Genomic DNA, 22,517 nt, shown 5'->3' on the forward strand with positions numbered 1-22,517 from the left:
CTGGAATCAAAGATATTCTGGCTCACAGTCATATTTAGTCCTTTATAGTACTGTGATTTATAGTACCAGCATCTTTTTTTATAATGATTGCTACAAATTGGTTGTGAACAGACTAGATGTTACTGTTATCACAGTCAGCATATATCCATCTAAGTGTAGACTGGTACACAGAAGCTAAGTCAATCATTTCTAATTGGGATGAACTTAAGTTACAGTTGCTCTAAAGCTACTTTTTCATGGTGTGAAGGTTGATACTGGTTAATGATGGGTAACTAACTCCCCTGTTTCCTATAAGATTACTTTGATCTTGAAGCTATGATTCTGTTCACTAGGAAATTACAAGAAAAATCAATGGCACATTCACTTTATAGGTAGAAGCTTTTGATCTACGCGATATCATTCTCAAGTCTTGCTTAGTAACAAGACACTTTTAGATTTAGCCTTGCAAGAGAGTAAAGCAAGCTACTTACACATTTGAACCGTATTTTCGTCTATTATTTCACCACTGTTATTTACTGCTAGCACTTCATTACAAGTTATACAAGAACAGCACAAAGCTGCGACTCTTCGTTTCTGTCTTCAAGTTGCTGTGCTCTGTAATAGATACATTAGTCTAATATTGCTTATGAAAACTTAATGTTGTGCACTGAACTGCATACTCTTGAAATCTACCTACATGGTAACAAATTAACTGTAAGACAAAAAATCAAATTAATGATGCAAAATGATGCAAAATTATACACTTATCAAAACAAAACAAAACCAAATTCTATATTAGCATCAGATCAATTCAGAAAGCTCAAATCTATGATACCAGAAACAACACAAAGGTTCACAGCTGTAGCTCTCAAGCTAGCAGGTATTTTGGGCAAGCGTTCTGTAAAGTTAGTCTGACTTTCTAGTTTTAACCCTAATTGCTATTTTTGTGTTAGGGATTATTTCCATAGCTAGAGGCTGCAGGGTCAATTTTTTGTTTTAAGCAATCATTTGCTGGCTCTGCACTTAAATACAATCTAATATTTAAATCCTGAAGTCCTTATTCAGCGAAACTTTTATCATATTTTGCAGGGAGAAAGAAGGGTGGCTATACATGGATTCAAGTATCTGTTTCAACATCTAATGGCCATGGTAAGAGATTCTATTTAACATTTAAGAAGTGAAATTCTAACAAACATTGCTAAATGCTGATCTAGTTGAACCCTATTATTTGGGGGACAGCGTCACAGCATTTTGTGCTTTACCATGCTGGATTAATGCCAAAGAATGAAGCCAAAATGAAACACAAATTGCAATCCGTCTCCAGCAATGAACTGCTTTCTCATCACCCTTTTGTTTGAATGGCATCATGCAGAAACTAAATGATCTATGAGGCTGCAAACTGAGGTTTGCTTTGTGATGAATTCAGCAGTTATGGGCCAGCTCTGGCTGGGCTCTGTTGCTTATTTGCAAGAGGTAAAGAAGCGAAGCAGAGCTGTTCGATTCAGCCTTGGTTGATGAGAGTGTTAGAGCTACTGCTACAGCTGTTTAAACTTTAGCAATGGGATAACGCCAGGTTCCAATGTGTTGCTTCACAAACGCAATGCAAATTAAAATGCTCGGTACTTTAGAGAAAGAGAAGGAACGATAAATTTCTGGCCATCAGGACAAAAGGAAAATGCAGAAAAGCAGCAGACAGTAAAGTTATTCATCCATTAACAGCGATGTGCTTCACCCCTCCCTGTCTCTTCTCTCCTCCCTCCCCATTCACACCCGCCGGCTGCCGCAGCGCATTCCCCGAGGGGTCAGCGCTACCGGTGCTCGGGCCCCCTCCCCGCTGCGGGGAGGCGGACGACGACCCTCCGCACCCAGCCAAGTCCGCGCTCCACCGGCTCCCCCCCGAGGCCTGCCCTCCCCGCGGCGACTGGCTGCCGGCCGCCCGGCAAGGCAGGGTTAGACCGAGAGCCGAGGACAGCCGCTCCTTCCCCCCTCTGCCCGGCGGCGACAGGCACCCCTCGCGGGCTGCCCCGGGGCGAACAAAGCTGGGGGGAGGGGGGAGACAAAGGGAAAAAGAAGCGAGGAGGGGGCGAAGAGAGACCGCGGGGGAGCGGCAGCGAGGAAGGGGCGCGGAGGGAGGCGCGGTTCCCGCTGCTGCAGTCTCCGCCTCGCGGTGCCGCGGGCCTGGCCGGGCGCAGACGTTGTCTGCCCGCCCCGCCCCCTGCGAGCCGGGGAGGCGCCGCCACCGCCGCTGCAGAGGGGGAGGAGGAGGAGGAGGAGGAGGAGGAGGCAGCAGCAGTAGCAGTAGCAGGAGCTGCGCCCGGCGCTGGCGGCGGCCGGGAATAGGCGGCGGCGCGGAGCCGAAGGCGGCAGCGGTAAGGCCGCCGTTGGGGCCCGCGCGGGGAGGGCGGCGGCGCTGCCGGGCTCGCGATGGCGCCGTCGGAGGGCGGGGGGGAGCCGCCGGCCGCCTCCCGTCTTGGGGCCTCCGCTTCCCGTCCGGGGCGCCTTGGCGGGCGCCTCGCTTGTACCCGCGCCGGGCTGCGGGGCGGGGGCGGCGGGCGGTGAGGAAGCGAGACGGCGCGGGGGCGGCGCGGCCGGCGGTGGGGCGCTGGGAGGGTGGGCTGTGAGGGGACGGGCGGCGGTAGCTGTGGAGCGCTGAGGGACCTTGCGTGGAGCTGAGGGGGTCCTGAGTGGGGGCGTAGGGCGGTGGGCAGCGCCGGAGGCGCGATGCTGGGCTGGGTGGGGCGAGGCCCCGGAGCCGGGGCGGGAGTCCACCCCCCCGGGAGCTGTTAGCCTCCGCCACACGTGCCCGCGCTTCCCCACCGGCCTGCCCGGGCCGCGGTGACAGCAGCCGGTTTGGCCGGTTCCCGAGCCGTGTGCTCGGGCTTGCCGGGCTCAATTCCGCTCATGTGTGGCTTCCCCCCCCGCCCCACAACCCTCTCCCGCCGCCGCCGTGCCCCCGGTTGGACGGGGCCGGCTGCCCGCCGTGCTCCCGGGGCAGCTGCACTCTGTAAACTCGGAGGCTGGTGGGGAGAAGGGGGTCGGGCCGCGGCAGGTTGTGGGGCGCGGCATCCCAGGTGGGCTGGGGGCCTCCCCGGTCGCGTCTCCCACCGCGCAGAGCCCTTGGGTGTCTTAGTGGTTCGTGAGGAGCAGGTAGGGACGTGAGGGTCTTGAATGCGCTCTCTGCTCCAGTCTTACTCTTAGAAGATGGGTAAGCGCTGTGCTTGGTGGCTTGAGTGGATGATAATGGGGGGAAGGGGTCCGAGCATTAAGTGGTAAATGCTGACCTGCAGTTCTCAGCATCCCACACTTAGGCGCTGATATTTTACCTATTAACGATCTGGTTTATGATTTACCTTGGCTTTTTTGTTGTTGTTGTTGGTTTTGTTTTACGTTTGCTCCTGGTGCCTGTGCTGTTTTCAAAGCTACTGGTTTGCAGGTGAGCTGCTCTTGTATTGCCCCACGGCTCCGGGTGGTTCAGCTAGAGTTTACTGCCATGTTTATAGCCAGCGTTAGACCTGTGGGATCCCCAGGCAAAGGCTATGCTGTAGGCCCCTCCTGCTTTCCGCTATATCACTAGTGCTGCTACCTAAGGCGATTCAGTGTTCTCTTTTCTGTGCCTCAGCTGTCATGGGGCACATGGTAATTGTTGCTGTTACTCACATGTTAATGTGGCTCCTGCTGCATTAAAATCGGGAGTTAGTTTTCCCTTTCATTATAACATCTTTGTGTACGTGTTTTAAATAACTAAAAAAAGAGAAAGAAAAAAAACCCAAACCAAACAAAAGCCAACACCGCAAAAATCTCTTCTGAAACATAGCATGGGGAAGAAAATTCAGTCTGTGATTGCTCATGATTAAAAATATGACTGTGAAATGAAGACTCTTTCCTCCCCACCCCTTCACTTACTTACCCAGTGTGCTGAATGGGTAGGTTTTTATGGAAGTTCACAGGTTGCTTTGAGATCTTTGAGCAGAAAGATTTTAAAATGCTATAGCTGTATTAATATGTAGGAAGAAGAAAGAAAAGAGGTACAAAAGAGGAAATGCCTTTATGCTGGCTGCTTCATGAAGAATTTTATTTAAAGAACAGAAATAGGCATATAATTCTGAAACTAGCTGTGTCAGTGATTTTTCTTAAATATGTGTCTGCGTGCACCTGCTACAACATGTAACAAGATAGCAAATTAGATAGTGTGGAGGAAAAGTAAATACCCCCTCCTATCCCCCCAACAGCAGTGTGTCTTAGTCTAAGGAATGTATAACTGTTCAGGTACAAAACTTCTTTATTTACATACTGAGTGTAGATTGACTGAAAAATGTGCAGAGGTTTATTAGTTCCTGGTTTAAAATTAGGAGATTTCAGGGTTCTCTTCCTGTCCATCCTTATATGTGCTAGAAGATTTTCTGTCTGTGCTAAAGTGCACTAAATCTTTCTGTGTATTGAAAGAAGAGGGGTGTGTTGGCTGAAACAGAAAAGCTTGGAAATATGACTTCAAACGTCCATATCTTTGGGGAGTGAGGGAGATTTTTATTTGGCAAAAAAATTAGTTTTGTATAATTTGTATAGTTTCTTTTAAAGAGAAGATCTCAACTCTCTAACGAGGGGCAGAAAAACAGCTGTCTGGTATCCTCACCATGGAGGTGTACTGTAGGAAATAACCTCTTTCCTCATGTGATTATACTGTAGGAAGGAACAGTGCTCATATATACTGATTGCTATGACTTTCTAGAGCTCCTATAGATTTCCTGTCTGAGCTATAGGCTGTGTCTGTTTACCATCTTCTGAATGTGAATATCCAGGACAGCCTTTATTTACTTAGCTTGGGCAGATTGGGCAGTTCCTTTAGTTGTTCCTCCCTTTATCCTTTTAGCCCTGTTAAAGTTTTTCTTGGGAGTGACTGAGAATATTTCAAAATAGATCTTCCTTCAAAAGAAATAGAGCGATCTGTCTTGCCAATATGATTTTTCAAAACTGCTTTCCTTTCTCCCTCTAAAACATTCGGGTCAAATGTTAACTCTGTATGTTGAATGCAAGTTTTCTAATGTTTGAACATGATGACCATGAATGAATGCAGCTCTTGTTTAATCTTTTGGCATTCCTTAGGAACTACTGGCTCTGCTGGCACGTATAAAAAGTAACGCACTGGAATCCTTATTGGACTGGCATGTTTAGAAATGCCTCAGATGGATGGTGTTTTGTTATTTAATGAAAGGCAATTATATACTGCATTAGCTGTAATCTCAGCTGCCCTCAGCTAGATGCCAATTTCTGCTGGAGCAACCATTTCACTCTTCTTGACCAGCAGAGCTGAAGCCAGCTCTGTCAGCAGCATGGTCCCTGATGATTTCAAACATCTACTAATATGTCTGTGCTTGTCCAAGTGTCTGTCCTCTACATGCATTTATTTTTGCAGAGTGATGTTGCACTAGCATGACTTATAGTGGTACAACTGACCCTTAGAAATACCCACAAATCTGGTATCTAGCTCCTGACATCGGAAAGGCTGGAAAGGATTTAGAAGGTGTATCTAAGGACAGACTGTACAAGTTTCTACCTTAGCACCCGCCTAGCTGTTTTCCACCTGGAATGTCTCATCAATAGTTTGTACAAACTCAGACAGAAGACTCCTGGGTGAATAGTAGCATATGTTCTTTTAATTTATAAGACATGTCTTCACTCTACCATTTCAAGGAGAAACACCATTAGAAGTTGCGCCGTTTTCCTGATCTTTATAATCTTACTGGCTATATTTGTTAGCTTATTTTGAGGGGAAGGGCAAAGAGAGAAACTCAGTATTTGGTACGGAGTTAGCTTATCTGACACTCATTCTGCTTCACTGCTTGGCAGCAGCAGCCACTCAGTCACAGCAATATTTACCTAAGTTCTGTATTTGTACTTTATTATATGCCAGCTGTATAGCAGTCATGGTGCTAATTTAAAAGGCTAAGAACATGGAAAGCTAAAAAGAGGTTGCTGACTTGATGTTTTCAAAGAGTGTGAAACAGTTAAAGTTTCACCCAAGTCTATCAAAATTAAATTCTTACTATAAAAAGCAGCATGTTTGTTTCAGGTGTTTCAGTTGTAATTTTATTAGGGAGAAGCCCTGTGTCTTTGTTTATATGCATTTGGGTTTGAGGCTGACAGGAAATGCTGTTTTCCTTCTCAAACTTTCATTTAAACTTTAGATCCCCAGTAACTTAAACTTGATACTCTACTACTATTCCAAAATCATAATTATTGTTGTGGACTGAATGCCCTTACTGGGATGGTTGAAGTACATTATCATCAGAAGAAGTCAGTGCATACAGTTAAACAAATTACTCTTCTTGTTATCAAAATGGAGGGCTTTTGGGAAAGGCAAGAATTTCCCTGGAAAAATATAGGAAAAGTAGTAAGTATTGATACTAGGCTTACCAGAAGAGGTAGCAATTATTTACTTTCTTGGGTGAAAACTTTCTGTACTTCTCAATCCTTGACTCGTTCTGTAGAGAATGATGTGTGCTTGGGAGGATCATGTGCCTTCTGATCTTTTAATAGACTATAGCAGCGACATTTTTATAATGCATGTGTACAGTGGCAAATTGAAGTGTTAGAGTTTGCATCATATTTTCTGTGATTATTTTTTTAAGCTTTTTAACAGTTACCAGCTCTTCCTTATTAATTAAAGATGGGAATCTTTTAAAAAAATTGAACAGACTGTGTTTAGAAATAGCAACATAGATTGAGAAAAAATTATGATTGCTAGCCCAAAATAGTTTTTTACTGTTACAGACATCCTCTCTTATTTGTGCTTTGTAGTCAGCAGTCTAAGTCTTTGTGTTTCAATGGTGTATTTTTTTTTACCGAGGATATCGAGGCACTTAGGAATCTGAATGAGCATAGCAAGTTATAGAATGGTAAGATGAGGTAACTTAAAATGTCCTTAACGCAGAATTAAAATCCATAAGCAGAGCAGAAGCTTTAATGAATTACCTTCCTCATAGCATTGCTGTAATATGACTGATGGTTTGAGGTCCTAAGCCTCTTACTATCTTTGATCTGATTCATCTTGTTCTTAGTACAGTTTCTTAGTTACAAGAATTTACCCTGCCTTTTCCCTTTCCCAAACATATGCAGAGAGAATCCTGTTTATCCAGTTTGCAGTCAATATCCTGTACTTTCCAAGGTAGGAAACCAGCCATGTGTTGTCTTCACCAACTTAGCAATGTCACTAAAACCCTCTAATTTTCAGTGGGTTTGCATCTCGTAATGGTTGCCTTCCTAACTATATTATATTCAAATTCTATATTATCTCCAAACATACTAATAACTTGCTGCTACCAAGTGTATTGATGGCAAAACTTTGGTTTTCCATTTTGCTTCAGAAATTAGTTGGTCTGATCTAAACTTATGGGGAGAGGCTCAAGAGTTTGAACACAAGTCTTCCTCCTATTGGTTGGCCTACTTCTGTGAAACTTATAAGAATTTTTTTTTTTTTTTTAGAAGTCTCCTGCCTTTTATTTAGTTGAAATTATCCAGCATGTTAAATCAAAGGAGAAATACAGATCTGTATGCAGGCCTGACTGCCATAAAAGCCCTGATGTTGAAAGATAATCTAAAAGTCTTTGGTCCTAACTATGCTATGGATCTGTGAACTCACATGGGAAACAGTTCGCGTCATCTCCATGATACAGAAATAGAGCATCTACTATCTATCTCAGTTAAGAAACAAATCTAAAGTTGCTTGTTGAGCTCTGTATTAGCCATGTCCTTAACAAGGGACAGCATCGTGGGGTGTTTGGATTGGTTCTGAAACAACAAATTTTGTTCTTCCCCGGTCCCTCTAAGTGTACAAGAAAGTAGAAGTGTCTTCTGAGTTCTTAAGGAAACAGAGATTCACTCTTTGAAGTACAGAAAACTAGTAGCTATTTAGGGGGATGTCCTTATGCTGTGGTATAAAGCTTGATAGGGGGATGAGTGATGACAAGGCATAGTGTTTGTGTTAGAGTTGGGACTGTCTTAAATATCCTCTGGGTGTCTGTTTCACTGAACATACTAGTTGCTTCAGACTAAGTAATGTTTATCTAAACAAATGCCCTCTAAAATAGAGTGAAAAGATATTTCAGGACCTCTGCTAGTGATCATATAGATATGATTCAGTTTGAGTAATTTGTCAGCCACTCTTCGTTTCAAGTTATGTTCATCAAATCAATGACGCTGTCAAAAGAGCTGTGTCATACCAGTGGGCATACTTCCCAACTTACTACAAGCTTTTGGTTTTGTATTTTTATGATAGCAAAAGTAAACTGTATTTTGAGTTAGATGAAAGACATACTAAAACTTGCATGCAACAGTAATTTCCTGGAGTAATCCTGGTAGTGACTTTGAAGGCACTTCAGAAGAGCAAGGGATTGGTTTCATTCTGTTAATTTAATAGTTATGCCTAGTTAAAATAAACAGAGATGCACTTCTTCAAGAATCTGTCCCTTACAAATTTCATATTTATGTTAAGAACACAGTATGAGAAACTGAGGCACTGTGGTTCACGTAGGATGAGTGTTTGCCTTTGTAAAGGGTATACCTGTCTAGAATTCATATGATGTTTATATTGGATTGGGCTGGAATGAGCTGAAGTAGAATGTCATCAAAAGAATGATCTTCTATAAATTAGGGGACATTCTTGCTTATTTTCTTAGTAAATTTTTATTTCCTATACCAGCATCTGCAAAGAGATCTGATAGAAAGGTCTGGATTCCTTTTATTTATTTTCCACCTGATCAGCTGGGGTTTAAATGCAGAATTTTTTCTGCCTTTAAAAGTGAGGTACAAAACACTGGTTTGATAGGCACATACCAGCCCATATATTTTGATGCTGGCAGTAAGCAGAGCATCTAGGAAGCCAAATAAATATGATCTGATGGCACTTAGCACGATAAACATTGAATTAAATGATGCATATTGTTCTGGTGTCTTTTCTTATGGTAGTGATGTAACTGAAGAATATATTCAGATCATCATATTACTTGATTAATTGACATCAAAATCCATGTTTTCTGGGAGAGAAAATAAAACTGAAGTCATGCTTTTAAACGCTCCCTTTCTTCTAATTGCTGTGTGTTGAATGAGTAATCAAATGTAGACTCCAAAATGCCAACTCTTATTCTACTGAAATCTTAAATTCTTAATTCTGTGTTTTCTGTTTTATATATAAATTCTTCCTTAAATTCTATTAATTTCAACTTAAATGATACCTGAAGATGCCTCTGTAATCCCACAGTCTCTAATCACTGAACAGTACAGTTAAATTCTTGAGCAATGTTCAGGTAATCAGTTTGGTTTGACAGTGACTACTACAGAGGCTGTTACATCAGTACCATAACAATTTGCTTTTTGTGACTTGCTTTGTTATCAAATGCCTACAGTGCTTTCTGGCTTGCTTCAGTCTGAACTTGCTACTCATTCAATAAATGCTTTGGAGCTGACAAAACATGAACATAAGTCATAAGCGTTATGTTCAGAGAGAAGTTCACTTACCATTTCAGTAATTGGCTCTAGTGGCTAAACGCAAAGAGACCTTGAAGCGAATTCATAGCTCCAAAATGGTTGTATTTAAGTAGTAAATGGCTAGGAATATGAAGTGTGCTGCATCATTACAAGAGAAGTTGTGAAAAGTTAATTCATGAAGGCTTCCAAACCCATCTTTTTGGCTTAGCTACTTTTAATTGTTACAGAACTGACTTTGAAGCTTAGTGTGACATTTACAATGGATATTGTGTGCTGAGGAATTATTTCATTGTAAATGTAATCCAATGCTTGCAAAATGGTGATTCAGTCTTTTTGGTTGCCCAATATGAAATATCTCCAATAGACTCAGAATGTGACAGAGGAGGCATCATGTTCAGGAAGACTGTTGTTCTAGGATGCAGCTCCTCTCTCACACTCCGGGTGTGTTGACATTGCAATTTTCCAAAACATGAGAAATCTGGCTGCATAATATGTGGTAGTGGAGGGCTATACTTGTATTCCTCCTTGAAAACAAAACCAAATGGTACAAATAGGAAATGATATTTAGGGAGGGTGTGTAAGGCTATTTGCTTTCTGCAATTTATCCCTCTCTGTCTACCTCATCCAGAATTGTTTTAGTAAGGATGTTGATGGGTATGTCCCAGTCTGGTCAGTTTGTGGACCTGCTGTGGATGAATTAATCTCATTCCTATCTGAACCTTCTAGAAGTTGGTGTCTGTGATCTAGCACATTCTTTCACAGAGAGAAATATTCTTAAAGAGGTAGCAAGAAGCAGATAGCAGTGCAATGTGAAGGCATTTATTTTGTTCAAAGCTAAAATGTGGTTGTATTTTTAAATTGTGTATGAATTTCAAAAGCCTATAAATTCAACTAAAAACACTATTTTAAGTGCTTTTGGAAATATATATACTCACTTTTTACAGAAATGTAATACCAGCCCAGGAGACTGCAAATACAACTTTTAGAGCTGTAATAAGGATTAGATCTGAATCATACAGAAGATGCTTATATGCTTTAAAGCTTTAAGATTGCAATAATTTTAGGAGTTGTAAGCATCTGTAACTGTGAATGGTCTGAGCTCTTGGAGTAACTCATGGACCAGGAGAGAAAACTTTCCAGGTTCAAAATTCCAAGTTACTTTCTCTAAACCATTGTGAGGATATTTGAGGAATGATTCATGAGCTTCTGAAAGCTTGGCGATAGTGGTATGAACATCGAGAGTATGAAACAGATATTTAAGAAATGCTGTTCAGGCTGCTATTTCAAACATAGTGCTTCATGTGGTGAGTTTGTTTTTCTCTCAGAAAAGCGAACTTACTGGATCGTGCGTGGTCTTTGAAATATATTTTCTGTATCACTTTTCTACAGAAGGGATTTTCTAATTTATTTTGTACATGTTACATTTTCTTCATGGTATGGTCAGAATTTGTTTTCTAGATACCTACTAGTTGACTGACACAGGGATTGTATATGATCTTCTCTGCTTATAGATCCATGTGAGATTTTCAGCAGTTATCTGTTCTACACAACCCTTTTAGAATATTTACTCTGTATCTATTAGTCTTAATTTTTATATGTATTTTGCAAAGCACTGGTAGGCTTAGCAGAATTAACAAATTGGAAGTGGTCTCTTTCTTGAGCTTAGAAATGTGTTGGCATTGAAAGGCATTTTCCAACAGTATTTAGTCTCTTAATGGTGGTAACTAAGTTAATATTAATCTTTTAAATTTGAGATGTTTTGAAGAACTCATGCAGGACAGATAGCAGGTGATCATCAATTCAAGTAATTGTTTCACTTCATTATAGAAATAAACCATGAGAGTAGGGTTTCAGCCTCAAAGTACACTGCGCAGTCAGACTGCGTGTGTCTGCATGCAGAAGACTGAGATTATGCAGTCTGTTTTGAGTCAATTCAAACATTATGCTGCTCTGTTCTAGAATGTCCTCTTTGTTTCTGTACCAAATGGACAGACGACTTACTTTTCTCCATGGAAACACTGCATCTGTTTGTGGTAGTCATGAGTAGTGATGTTAGCAAATGTTTCTTCCTTAAATTGTCAAGTCATTGTTTCAAATGTTTTATCAGATGAAACGTTTTACTTTTAATTATGGCATTACCTGTCCTGAGGAAGGAGAGTGTGATGGTGGCAGCATGCTTGTCAGGCATCAACTAAGCTTAAAGAACTATTGGTACCGTAATGTTCTTGTGACTATAAGGTTCTTAAGTGGACTGAGCTGGGGCTTTAATTTTTTTCCCTGTTTTCTTATTTAATTGTGGTTTAGTTCTTTTTGGAGTACCAGTTGTTGAAAAGACAGTTTTGAAAGAAACAGTAGTGGATAGCTGTTTTATTTTTATTACAGGAATTCCTTTTTGACAGTTGGAAAATATTGTGCCTTTTTAATTCAGGGTTATGTGGTTAAGATTTATTTATTTTTAATCTCAATTTGCCAACAGATTCATCAGATTAGTAGGATTTACTTTCTTACACCAATGGTTCTCAACTTGCTGCTTATGGATTGCTTCAATTCATGCACTACTTAGAGGTCTGTAAAAGGTAAATAAGAATAAGGATATTATTAGTCAGCTAAAAGGGCCAATGCAAGGATTCATGTTTACATTTGAAAATTTTTAGTAGTCATCCACACACAAAAAAATTGCAGCTTGCTTGAGAATGTAATGCATTTTCATATTGTATGAAATCATATATTTCCCAGTAATGGCACAAATGTAAAGCTTGTATTTAAAGTGTCTTTTTTTATGCTCAGTTATGGTATTGGTAGAACTTGTGGCTTTCTGGACACTTAAGTAATGTATGTTATCATATTCTTTCTGGGCTTTTCTTTAGATTCCTGATATGATCTTTTGAGAAACTTAATGTTACTGCCTTTTGGTTATAAAGATTCTTTTTCAGGAGAGCTGAGACAGATTCAAGGAAGGAAAGAGAACAAATCGAGACAAGTAGCTAGCTGCTCTCTCTTATGAGAACTAAAATGAGGTAATTGACATCTGGAGCCTGTTAGGAAATGCTGGAGTGCGTAATGCTTAAAATCACTTGATGCAAATTTATGTGCTTTCAGTGTCTTACAGATTCTATTAGGAAATGCTACTGTGAATGTCCTGTCTCTAAGACCAAAAGTTGCATTTTCACTATTGCAATAAGGCAGTAATTTACCAAAATGTGTTGCCTATATTTTAGCAGTTTTTTGAATTGAGCTACACTTCAGTAACTCTGAAACCAGCGCACAAGGGATTGTGTTACTTCTGGCCTAGTTGAAGGCCTGTATGTTGAGAAAAGCAAATGACGCAGCAGATACATAAACCATGACTGTGGAGAGCAAGATTAAAATATGAATGAGACCCCGAGCCAAGAAATGCAATATTAGAACATTCTAACTTTCTGTTGAGTAGAGGTTTGTTAAACATCTATTAATAAATAATTATTTGAAACTGGCAAAATGTAGTTTTGAGGGGTAATGTAGTGTTTATTTTCTTTTAATATGCCTACCCTTGCACGATATAGATGGTTACTACCTGTGTGGTGCTGGAATGCTCTTTGGGGGCAAAAAAAGAGATAGTATATGGAAAAGAATGGGAGAATATTGTAAGACAGCTTCTAGCTTCCTGGTTTTAGGAGGCAGCCTTTCTTAAGGGGGACTTGCTCTGGCCCAAATGAGGTGGTTCAGTTTTCATAGATTTGGTGTTTGGCACTGACAGAGAAGACTGTGAACTGAAAAGAACTGACCTTGATATTTCTCACATTTCTGTATTTGTACCGAATCCTTCTTTATCATGTACAGTTTTTCCATTCCATGGATTTTGATGGATTGAGGAAAGTAATGGAGACATGCATGGAGATCCTGGCACTGTAGGGGAGGGAATAGGGCCTGCAGCATGAGGAAGAATAGGTAGGTAGCATGTGTATAAGAGAGAAAGGAAGGCTTTTCAAGTCCTTGACGTGTAAGAGCAAAGCGCAGTTTTAGAAGATTTCTAAAACAAAACATGAGGAAATATGATGCATTCAGATTTAGCAGGGAGGGCAGGTATGTAGTAGGAGGGGAAAAAAACCCCCACAGTGTTCCTGCTGTGTCCAAAGTAACATCTTAATGTGATCCTCTAGTTGTTGTTCTGTGTAAGTGTGTGCCTCCCAGTTCTTTCATGGCTTAGTCATATTTCATGCATGTCCTTCTGCTTTGATTTTAGAGAGCTAACTCTGCTTTCATGTTGATGAACATGAAAGCTCTCACTTAAAAATTAAACTGGCATATGTATTGCAAAAACAATGGGGAAATTTTTCTCTTCAGTAGTCATAACTTTGCAGATGGGTGGGTGACATACTTCTGGCAATGCTAGAAAAAACGTTCAGAAATCTTCACAGCACTACTTCAGAGTTTTCATAGAGCATAACTTAAATTGTAGACAAACACCATACATCCAAGGTGGTAATTAATGCTTTTTAAAGTATAACATTTTTGCAGACTTCTTAGAAAATGCCTTGAATTTGGCATGGCCGATCTTGAAATAGCATAAGAAATGTTTCACTTTGGTATTTAGGTTCACAAAGCAGCGTGCCTGATACTTACTTTTTTTTCACAGTGAATTGATTTTTAGAAACACTAATGCGCTGGCTATTAATAATACATGAGGGGTAAAACTTATACTGGTAGGCAAAAGATGCGGTTGGCTTGTCTCTTTAGTCTTCCTTCCTGTAGCATAGCAGTCTCTCCTTCAGTAGTGTTTGCTTTGCCTTTAAACGTACTGTACCCCCTGTACACGCACCTGGGCACTGCTAATAATGGTTTTGGGAAGTTTGCAATTGCTTTCTGCCTGTGCATGTGTACTGATTGGTGCCAAAATGCTGAGTAAACGGCAGGACTGAGACGTGCTTTGCAGTTCTTGTTTGTCATGTTCTGAGCAAACACTTAAGCAAGCAGTCTATTGCTACATGTCTATGTTGTGGGGTTTTTTTTGCTTCAGGTTTTTGTTTAGATGCATGCTGTTTGGGTTTTTTTTAAGTGGGCATAGCTGTTCTGTCAGTGCCTTAGCAAACAACCAAGCTGTGTTCCTGCAGAACAGTTTATGCTTTAGAAGATGAGGGGAGACCAGTCATGTTACAGTTTGGCTTTGAATTCATATTTGAGGAAAAAAAAACCCAGATTTTTTTCATTATAGATGAAAAAGCATTTCTAAAGCTTTTGTAATCAGAAGGAAGATGCCTTCTGTGGCAAAACCCTCATGACTTAGTTCCCTGAAAAGCTTATAGCTGGCTTCCAAGTCAGAGCAGGGCTCTATCCTAGCAACGTAGGGAAGAGTCCCTCCTCCTCTTGCCAGGGGAGCATAGCTGGGGCACTGTGTTGGGGACTGCAAGCCAGTGTATCTTGTGATCTAAAAGAATCGCATACAGCTGAGGTGGATGTTTACTTTGTAGTTGTCATCATCTAACTCTGTTGATCAATTTCAGTTTTTCAGTTCCAATCTCTCTTAGAAACTTTTTATCCTGAAATTCCTGGTTCTCTTGATTTCTCTTGCAGTTAGTTCTCTAGTCTCAAGTTGTTTTTGCTGGGATATTGCAACACTTGAAAAATGTGGCTGAAAACAGTAGGGTGCGTAGCTGGGTTATATCTATGTGTAATGTTAGTAATGCTGTTAAGGGCTTTGTTTTTCTTTCTTAAAATAGCTGTTTAGTTTAAAGCTCAAGATGAATACAGCAGCATTCAGTGAAGTGAGTTATTTTGATGTTTTAGGTTCAGACTTGGTGGCTTTTAACAGGAAATGGCCTTCAAAAGATGAGGAGTTGTAAATGCTATCCTGGGAAATGCTTCTGGTTGTTATTGTAAAGCATCTTTTATCATGCATTTCATACACAGACTGTGTATGTATAGAAATTTCTTCTGCAGGAGTTAAAATACTGATCTTTTGTTTCACATCTAATATTTTTATATACAGGTTTATTCCAGAGTTGGAAAAACTCGAATAATATATTTTATCCATGTTTGGAAAAAAGATAGTTGCTACAGACGAAGAGGATTAACACTGGTATTGCAAAAAGATGAGTATGTTAAAACCAAGTGGACTTAAGGCTCCTTCAAAGACTATCAAGCATGGGAGTACATTGCTGAAACCACCTGCATCTGTTGCAGCTGGTAAGGAATATTTAAATATCTTCACTTTTCCCTTTCATCTTCTAACAAAAAGTACCTTGAAAACTATGAGTATACACCATTTTTACTATTTACACTGAGGTATTTTTGCTTTTATTTCTGATCTAAAAATGTTATGTGTACAACATGCAATAAATCTGAAGTTACTAATTGGGATGTGATCAAGCAGTTTTCCTTGAAGAAACCTTGTCATGATAAAAATGTTTGGGTAGTTTTGAGGTAAGACTTGTAATCTTTACAAGATTTTTACCAAAACCTATGTTCAATTCATTCAGTGTCTCTGTCCTTAGATTTTTGAATTACTGTATTCCAGAGATAACAGTGTTTTCATAAGTAAGAAAATTTGGAATTGTGCTCTTCCTTTTAGAAATCATGCTTTTCCAAATGCTTGTTACGTTGAAACTACGTAGTGATGCTCTCTGGAATATTAGCCTATTTGCCTTCTCATTGTGCTTGATTCCAGCTCCAGTAGAAAAAGCAGCTTCCAGTGAAAAGGCCTCAAGTGCAACCACTGCAGATGCACATGAAGAGTTTGTGGATGATTTCAGAGTTGGAGAGCGTGTTTGGGTCAATGGAAATAAACCTGGCTTTATTCAGTTCCTTGGTGAAACACAGTTTGCCCCAGGACAGTGGGCAGGGATTGTTCTAGATGAACCAATTGGTAAGAATGATGGCTCTGTGGCTGGAGTTCGCTATTTCCAGTGTGAACCCTTGAGGGGAATATTTACAAGACCATCAAAATTGACAAGAAAAGTGCTGACAGAAGATGAAGCCAATGGTACACAGACAGCTCATGCTTCTAGAGCTACATCACCAACTTCCACATCAGCTGCTAGTATGGTGTCTTCATCTGCAGCTGCACTTCCGCCTTCAGGAATTCCACAAAAAACTTCACCACTTGCTGCTAAGGAGCATTCAACTCCTTCTCAGATTACCAATCTTTCAAAAACTGCAAGTGAATCTATATCAAATCTCTCTGAAGCCGGATCACTAAAGAAAGGTGAAAGGGAGCTCAAAATTGGAGATCGAGTTCTGGTAAGATTCCTCTGCAGCCTCTGTGTTTGCTTTTTGATTGATGAATTGTAACTTCTGCTAATACTCAAAACTGTTCTAATATTTCCTTGGTCAAGGTAATGTAAATTTATGCTGTAGCTTACTTTTCATTGAGTGTCTTCTGTAGACAAGCTCTTCACTGCAGTTTTGCATACTGTAGGAAGATCTTTGCATTACCGAGATAAAATGGTTGATTTGGCAGTTTTTAATCTACTATGTTTTGGCAGTATTTAAAAAAGACATTCGGTCTTTAACAACGTATTTGTAGCATAGCTTTCCATAACTTCAAGAACTACAGTCATGATAAATAAAAACAAAGCTTGTGAGATTTCCATGCGGTTCTTTTGCCCTACTCAAGGCCATGTCTTTAGAAAGCTAACGGTTCAGTAATTGATTGTTCCTGAGTAGTGATAGGCAGCAACAGAAGTAGTCACATAATGCCACCCATCACCCAGGAATTACGTGTTCTGTTGGTGATGTGCCATGTTACTTGGCTGCCCTTCCTGAACTCAGAACCATAAATGTTTCTGCTGATGTATCATTTCACCCTTTTAAAAGGGAGTTAAGTTTTGTTAGTTTAAACTTTTTTTTTTTTAATAATTATGTTGTATACCTTTTATATTTGGATCAACGTAATACAGCATGGGTCATTTTTGATAACTGATTTGACATACACCTACTAAAAACAGTGGGAAACTTTGCCTTGAAACAGTAGCCTTTGCTTGAAAATGCAGTAGAAAGCTGGTAATAACATTGTTTATGTTGTATTCTTTATTTAAAGGCTATGTATGTAGCCTTCAAATATAACCAGAATGATATTTGTATGTCCACCAGATCTACAACCACTGTAACTGAGATCTGATTTTAGGTTTGAATTAGTTGCATGTGTCATTAAGCTGAAGAATTGTCTTGCTGTTGTTTTGATGGAATCTCTTTTTGTTTAGAGTATAATTTTTTAGATTTCCATTAGGTAAAAACAAGGACAGAAATGAACACCCTGGCATAGAAAGCATTTCTGGGGTTATCATGAGAACCTTGTGTAGAAAAAAATCTCACGGATTTTATTGTTTGTCCTGCACTGCCCCACCAGATAATGATGCTGTAGTGAAGGTGAATTTATTTTTTTTTAATTTTTTTTTTTTAAGGAAGAATTTGACTCTTCTTTCTGTTTAAACAGAGCTTAGGGGCCAAATTGAAGAAAGTGTGAAGGAGACTAAGGTGAAGTGAGGGCGGGTTTTGACCGACAGCTAGAGTTGGGCTGAGATTTGTTTTCTTGGAGTGGCAATGGAAACAAAAGATTCCCCATTTATCCCTAGCTATTTCTGTCAGAGACTAGAGCCCTGTCATCTTCCAGTCAGTGTCGGGTTTTTAACCACTTGTTTGCCTTTTTCTCAAGGATCTTTGTGAGATCTTCTGGGATGTCCTCTTTGTGTGGGAAAATTCTTTGATGCCTGTGAGGGCATCACTCTAAGTTTCTGTAACTTGTTAGTGCAAATTACAGGAGCAGCATATCCTAACTGCCACAGTTTGATAGTAATAAGGTCCCAAAATCTGTTTGTTAAGTATAGGAGATTAAACTTAGTATTTCATTCTCCCTACTTCCTCTGTGTGCCTTAAGTCTTCCTGTTGAATCATCAAATTGTAGTTTGAGGTTTTGGTGTAATTCCTAGCACAAGCATGTCAGTGATGCATATCTGTAATTTATATGCCAGTCTAACGCAGCATACACACAGGAATACAAATGTTAAATGGACCGGATTCTTGTCGTCTGGTTTTTAACCATTTTGGGTCCCATGCTAATTTTTTGTAGGAGATCCCAGACTCTGCTGATGTCATATCTAAAAATAATTTCAGATGTAAATATCTTAAATCTCCAGGTTGGTGCAAATAATAGTAAACTTGGCTGAATAACCCAATCATCTGTTAATTTTTTTCTTTCTCTGTCACTGAACTCCTGTCCAGCACTATGGACTGTAGAATTGAGCTGTTACTGAGTAATTGCTGGAAACTATCCTCAGAGCCTACACCTGGCACCGGTTGTTGTGAAAGACCTGCCTGTCACTTACCATAGCTTGCCTAGCCATTCCATCTCCATCAAAGGTACAAATGCAACTGGACTGCTCCATGTCATTTGTTTTTTATTTATCCTGACAGCAGTAACTTTTCAGTAATGTGTTATACAAGAGGATAAGAGGCTTGATGGAATTTTTAAGTCCCACCTCAGCATAGAATTTTCCCTCTAAGTGACAAAGTAGCATCATAAGCCTGAGATACGCTCCAGTCTGACTGTACCATTACAGAACTCTTAGCGACTAAATGCTGCCCACATTCATTGGTTCTTGCAGCTTGGACTGACCGCTATTGAACACTTCGTGAAGGTTCTTAGTAATACCAATGCCATGATGATTATGGATATATGGGGAAAACAACTGCTGAGAATTGCATCTTGAAAATGGTGAGCCTCCAGCAGTGTAGAATTGCAGTTCAGCAGAACAATGAATTCATGATAGACAAAAGCTCATTTGGGAGTCTTATTAAAATACTTAACTGGAAAAGTGTGTCCTTAAGGGCAGATTCATAGAGGGGTAAGACATAGCACATCAGCTAAGATTACATTCTAGAATGGACTTCAGATGTGGCTCAACTTTGTTGGTCTTAGTGTGTGATCTTAGAGTGGGGTTTTACACTGGAGTATTTCAATCTGTTAAATATTTTCCTCTAACTTTGATTTTAAAATGTACTTAATAGGAGTTGCCTTAAATCGATCTGTTCAATTTTTATTTCTTTTTTTTTTGGCAACTGGCTGTTTTTGGATGATACCTTCTGCAAAAAAGGCAAAATCGTATGGCTTTTCTTTTCCTGCCCAATCTGGATTATCAAGAAACAAGAGGCCATTCTGACAACTGTTTAAATGCCAGAGAAGTGCGTTTACCAATTCACATCTCAGCTTGGCTTCTTTTTTAAATTACAGAAATGTAAATTTGACACAAGTTTGTTGAACCTGAAATATTGGGTTCAAAGCATTTCAGGTTTGATAAACTGACGTTTCCCAACAGCTAAGCTTTGCTGGAACATTTTTCAGTTCCTACTGAGATGTTAGTACTATTCCTTTATGTGAAAAGAAGCTGTCAACTCTTCACAGTTGCTTCTGCATTCTGTCACAGCAAACTACTGCGTCAGATGTTCATAGCCAGTGGTGTTGGGATGAGGTAGTTTGATTAAAGGCCGTACTTGCAAAGAAATCTTGGAAGAGGTGATTAAAGCTGTAGTGCGTGGTCTGTATTGTTTTGTGTGGATAGAAAAAGTGTCTTAAGCTTCTTTTCTTATTCCTTTGATATCTACTTGTTTTACCAGTCTTTTTTGCACTTAAAGTTAGAAATTATTTAAGGCTACATGGTCCCATATGTACAGTCCCCCCAAACTTCTATGGGAGAACTGATGTCTTTAAAAAATACATAGATTTAATAATAAAGGAAGCTTCCAATGTATGTATCCCAGATTTATTTGGATACGAAGACAGGTGCCCTACAGGATCTTTCCTTAATTCAGGTAACATTAGGAAAAATAGTGGCTACATACAAACTAAGCGTTTGGGACACTCATTCTGCTTGTCAGAGAAAAAAAATTCCACCGCGAAAAACAAGTAGAGTTGTGAGGTGATCACCTATATATTCTCAAATGCAGGCTTGCTTAGAGTATCTCATGTGAGGTTGTGCTGAACAGTGCAATGGATGTGGAGATGGAAAGATGGAAAAGCAAGTAGGCTTGCTTTTTCAGGGGGCAGAAAACATCTTTTTCCAAAAGACCTTGTAGATTAAAAAAAAAAAAAGTTTGATTAACATCAAAACAGACAGACAGTGCTTCAAGGTACGTGATATGTCAGCTGAGTTGTGTTCCTGTGGATGCCTGCAGAAAAATACTTGTAGATTTGCTGCAACAGTCAGCTACAACTTTTTTCTTTCCCCCCACCCTCAATTTGAAGAAGACATGTTCCAGGCCATTAAATCGAGTTGTAAACATCAGAAAAATAGCTCATGGTAGACATCAATGTCTGTAAGGGAAATATAATAATCATGGAGAAATTCACATTGTCGTGTTTTCTTAGAAGTTCTCTTTCTTGAGATTCTGGAGGAGTCGAAGCAAATCAAAAGCATATTACACCAAGTGAAGTGAATACACGAGCTGAAGTACTATACCCCAAAATGGATGTTCCAGTGCAAAAGGAGAGGTCCTTTAGATTTCTGTAGTTTACTCCTTCTCAAAGACGATTAGGTTAAAACAGCAAGCAAGCCCTCTGCAATCTTGGACATCTCTGATAAAAAGTCTGTCTCCCTCAAATTCCGGTATGTCTGAACCATATTCAGCAAGCATGTACTTAATTGTGTAGTTGACTTGAAGCTGAGCAGTAATTTTCCTTTTGCTAACAAGTATTTGGAAATACTTCATATTAATATGTGGCAATGTTGAAAATATAGGGAGATAAAGTACATATTTAAAAGAATTGTGGTTTCTGATATTTAACTCATTATTCAGCTTTTCATTTGTTGCATTGATGTATAACTTTTACTGGAAGAAAATAATATAGCTAAACCAAAGAAAAAATTATTAATGTGAAGAGTAATTCAAATAGCTCTGTATTAACCATAATTTCCATTCTTAACATCTGAAGTATGTTCTGGAATCTGGATATGGTTTAGTTGTTAGAGAGAGGACACTAACTCTGGGCAGCCTGATCTCGTATTAGGGGATTGCTGTAAAGTAGGAAGTGTTGATGTGGGAATCTGCATTTCCCTCATTGCACTCATCCAGCCTTTACTGGGTTAATGACAGAGTGCAAGGTCTTTAACACAACTGTAGTTGATTTGCCTGCTGAAAATTAGGCTACAGCTTCAGCATTTTGAACCTTGTATGAATAAGAATTCCTATGCAAAAAATGATCCCTTCTTGTGCCACTGGAAGAAGTGTTGTCGCTACATACTAAACCAGATGGGGAAAGAATAACTGAAAATTAATTCAGAAAACAAATTACTTTCAGGCTAAGCCAGTTTCTGTTTCCTGTTTGAGTTGCAGCAAGAGAACCTGTTTGCCCTGGTATTGCAAACACTCACGATTTCTTAAGAGCCCAATGCCAAGTTGATTTAAAAAACCAAACAAACAAACAAAAACACCCGAACTAACCAACCGAAAAAATCCACCTTTTTTAAATAAAAGGGGGAAACCTGTTTTGTGTGACAACCGTTGCACGTACCAAAAGTTGAAGCAGCTTTGAGAGCATCTTAGGCTTTTTCCTGGATGGACCAGATGCTGTATTTTAAATAAATAAAAAAAATCTTATCAACCTAAGGGGCCTTAACCTTCTCAAGGGATTAAAGTGCTTTCATTCATTTAACCAGTTACAGCTTCATCATGGTCTGCCAAATCTGATGCTTCTGGAGCTGAGCTGTAAAGCTGTAACTTGGGCCTCTGTCCATATGTTCACAAAAGGTCGCAAACTAGATTTACAGTCATATCCTGATGTGGCCTTTTTGCAAAGTTATTCTCTATGCAGAAGTAATGTGTAATTTCTTCTTTTTGTCTGTTTCACAGTGCTTACTGTAGGTGCACTTCTTGCTTCATTGTTTCTTACTGAGTTCTTTAGTGATGTAATAGGCAAAGACTGATAGGAGATTATTGTCAGATTTGTTTCCACTCATGTAACCTATCTTCAAGTAAACATGATGTAAGGATGTCAACTGATTAAATTCCAGGGCTCTTAAAAGCAACGAAGGGGAAGAAAACTTCACATGTAGAGATAAGTTTCTCCCTTTAGAAGTAATCCTGTATCG

General features: G+C 39.8%; 1 protein-coding gene across 12 annotated transcripts in view; it reads left to right on the top strand.

Annotated features, from left to right (window-relative positions):
* The first annotated feature begins 2,222 nt into the window (after positions 1-2,222).
* The window catches only part of CLIP1 (CAP-Gly domain containing linker protein 1), a 73,833-nt gene continuing 53,538 nt past the window's right edge, over positions 2,223-22,517 (top strand). For 6 of the 12 annotated variants that reach the window (XM_069794698.1, XM_069794700.1, XM_069794702.1 and 3 more), the window contains exons 1-3: positions 2,223-2,348; positions 15,425-15,621; positions 16,103-16,674. In XM_069794698.1, coding sequence (XP_069650799.1) covers positions 15,528-15,621; positions 16,103-16,674 — 666 coding nt within the window. In that variant the 5' untranslated portion in view covers positions 2,223-2,348; positions 15,425-15,527. Of the gene's footprint in view, positions 2,349-14,948; positions 15,082-15,424; positions 15,622-16,102; positions 16,675-22,517 lie in introns of those variants that run through there. The other 6 variants (XM_069794705.1, XM_069794706.1, XM_069794708.1 and 3 more) reach the window with 2 other exon arrangements.

Source organism: Haliaeetus albicilla, chromosome 10 (genome assembly GCF_947461875.1).
Source record: "Haliaeetus albicilla chromosome 10, bHalAlb1.1, whole genome shotgun sequence".
Taxonomy (NCBI): domain Eukaryota; kingdom Metazoa; phylum Chordata; class Aves; order Accipitriformes; family Accipitridae; genus Haliaeetus; species Haliaeetus albicilla.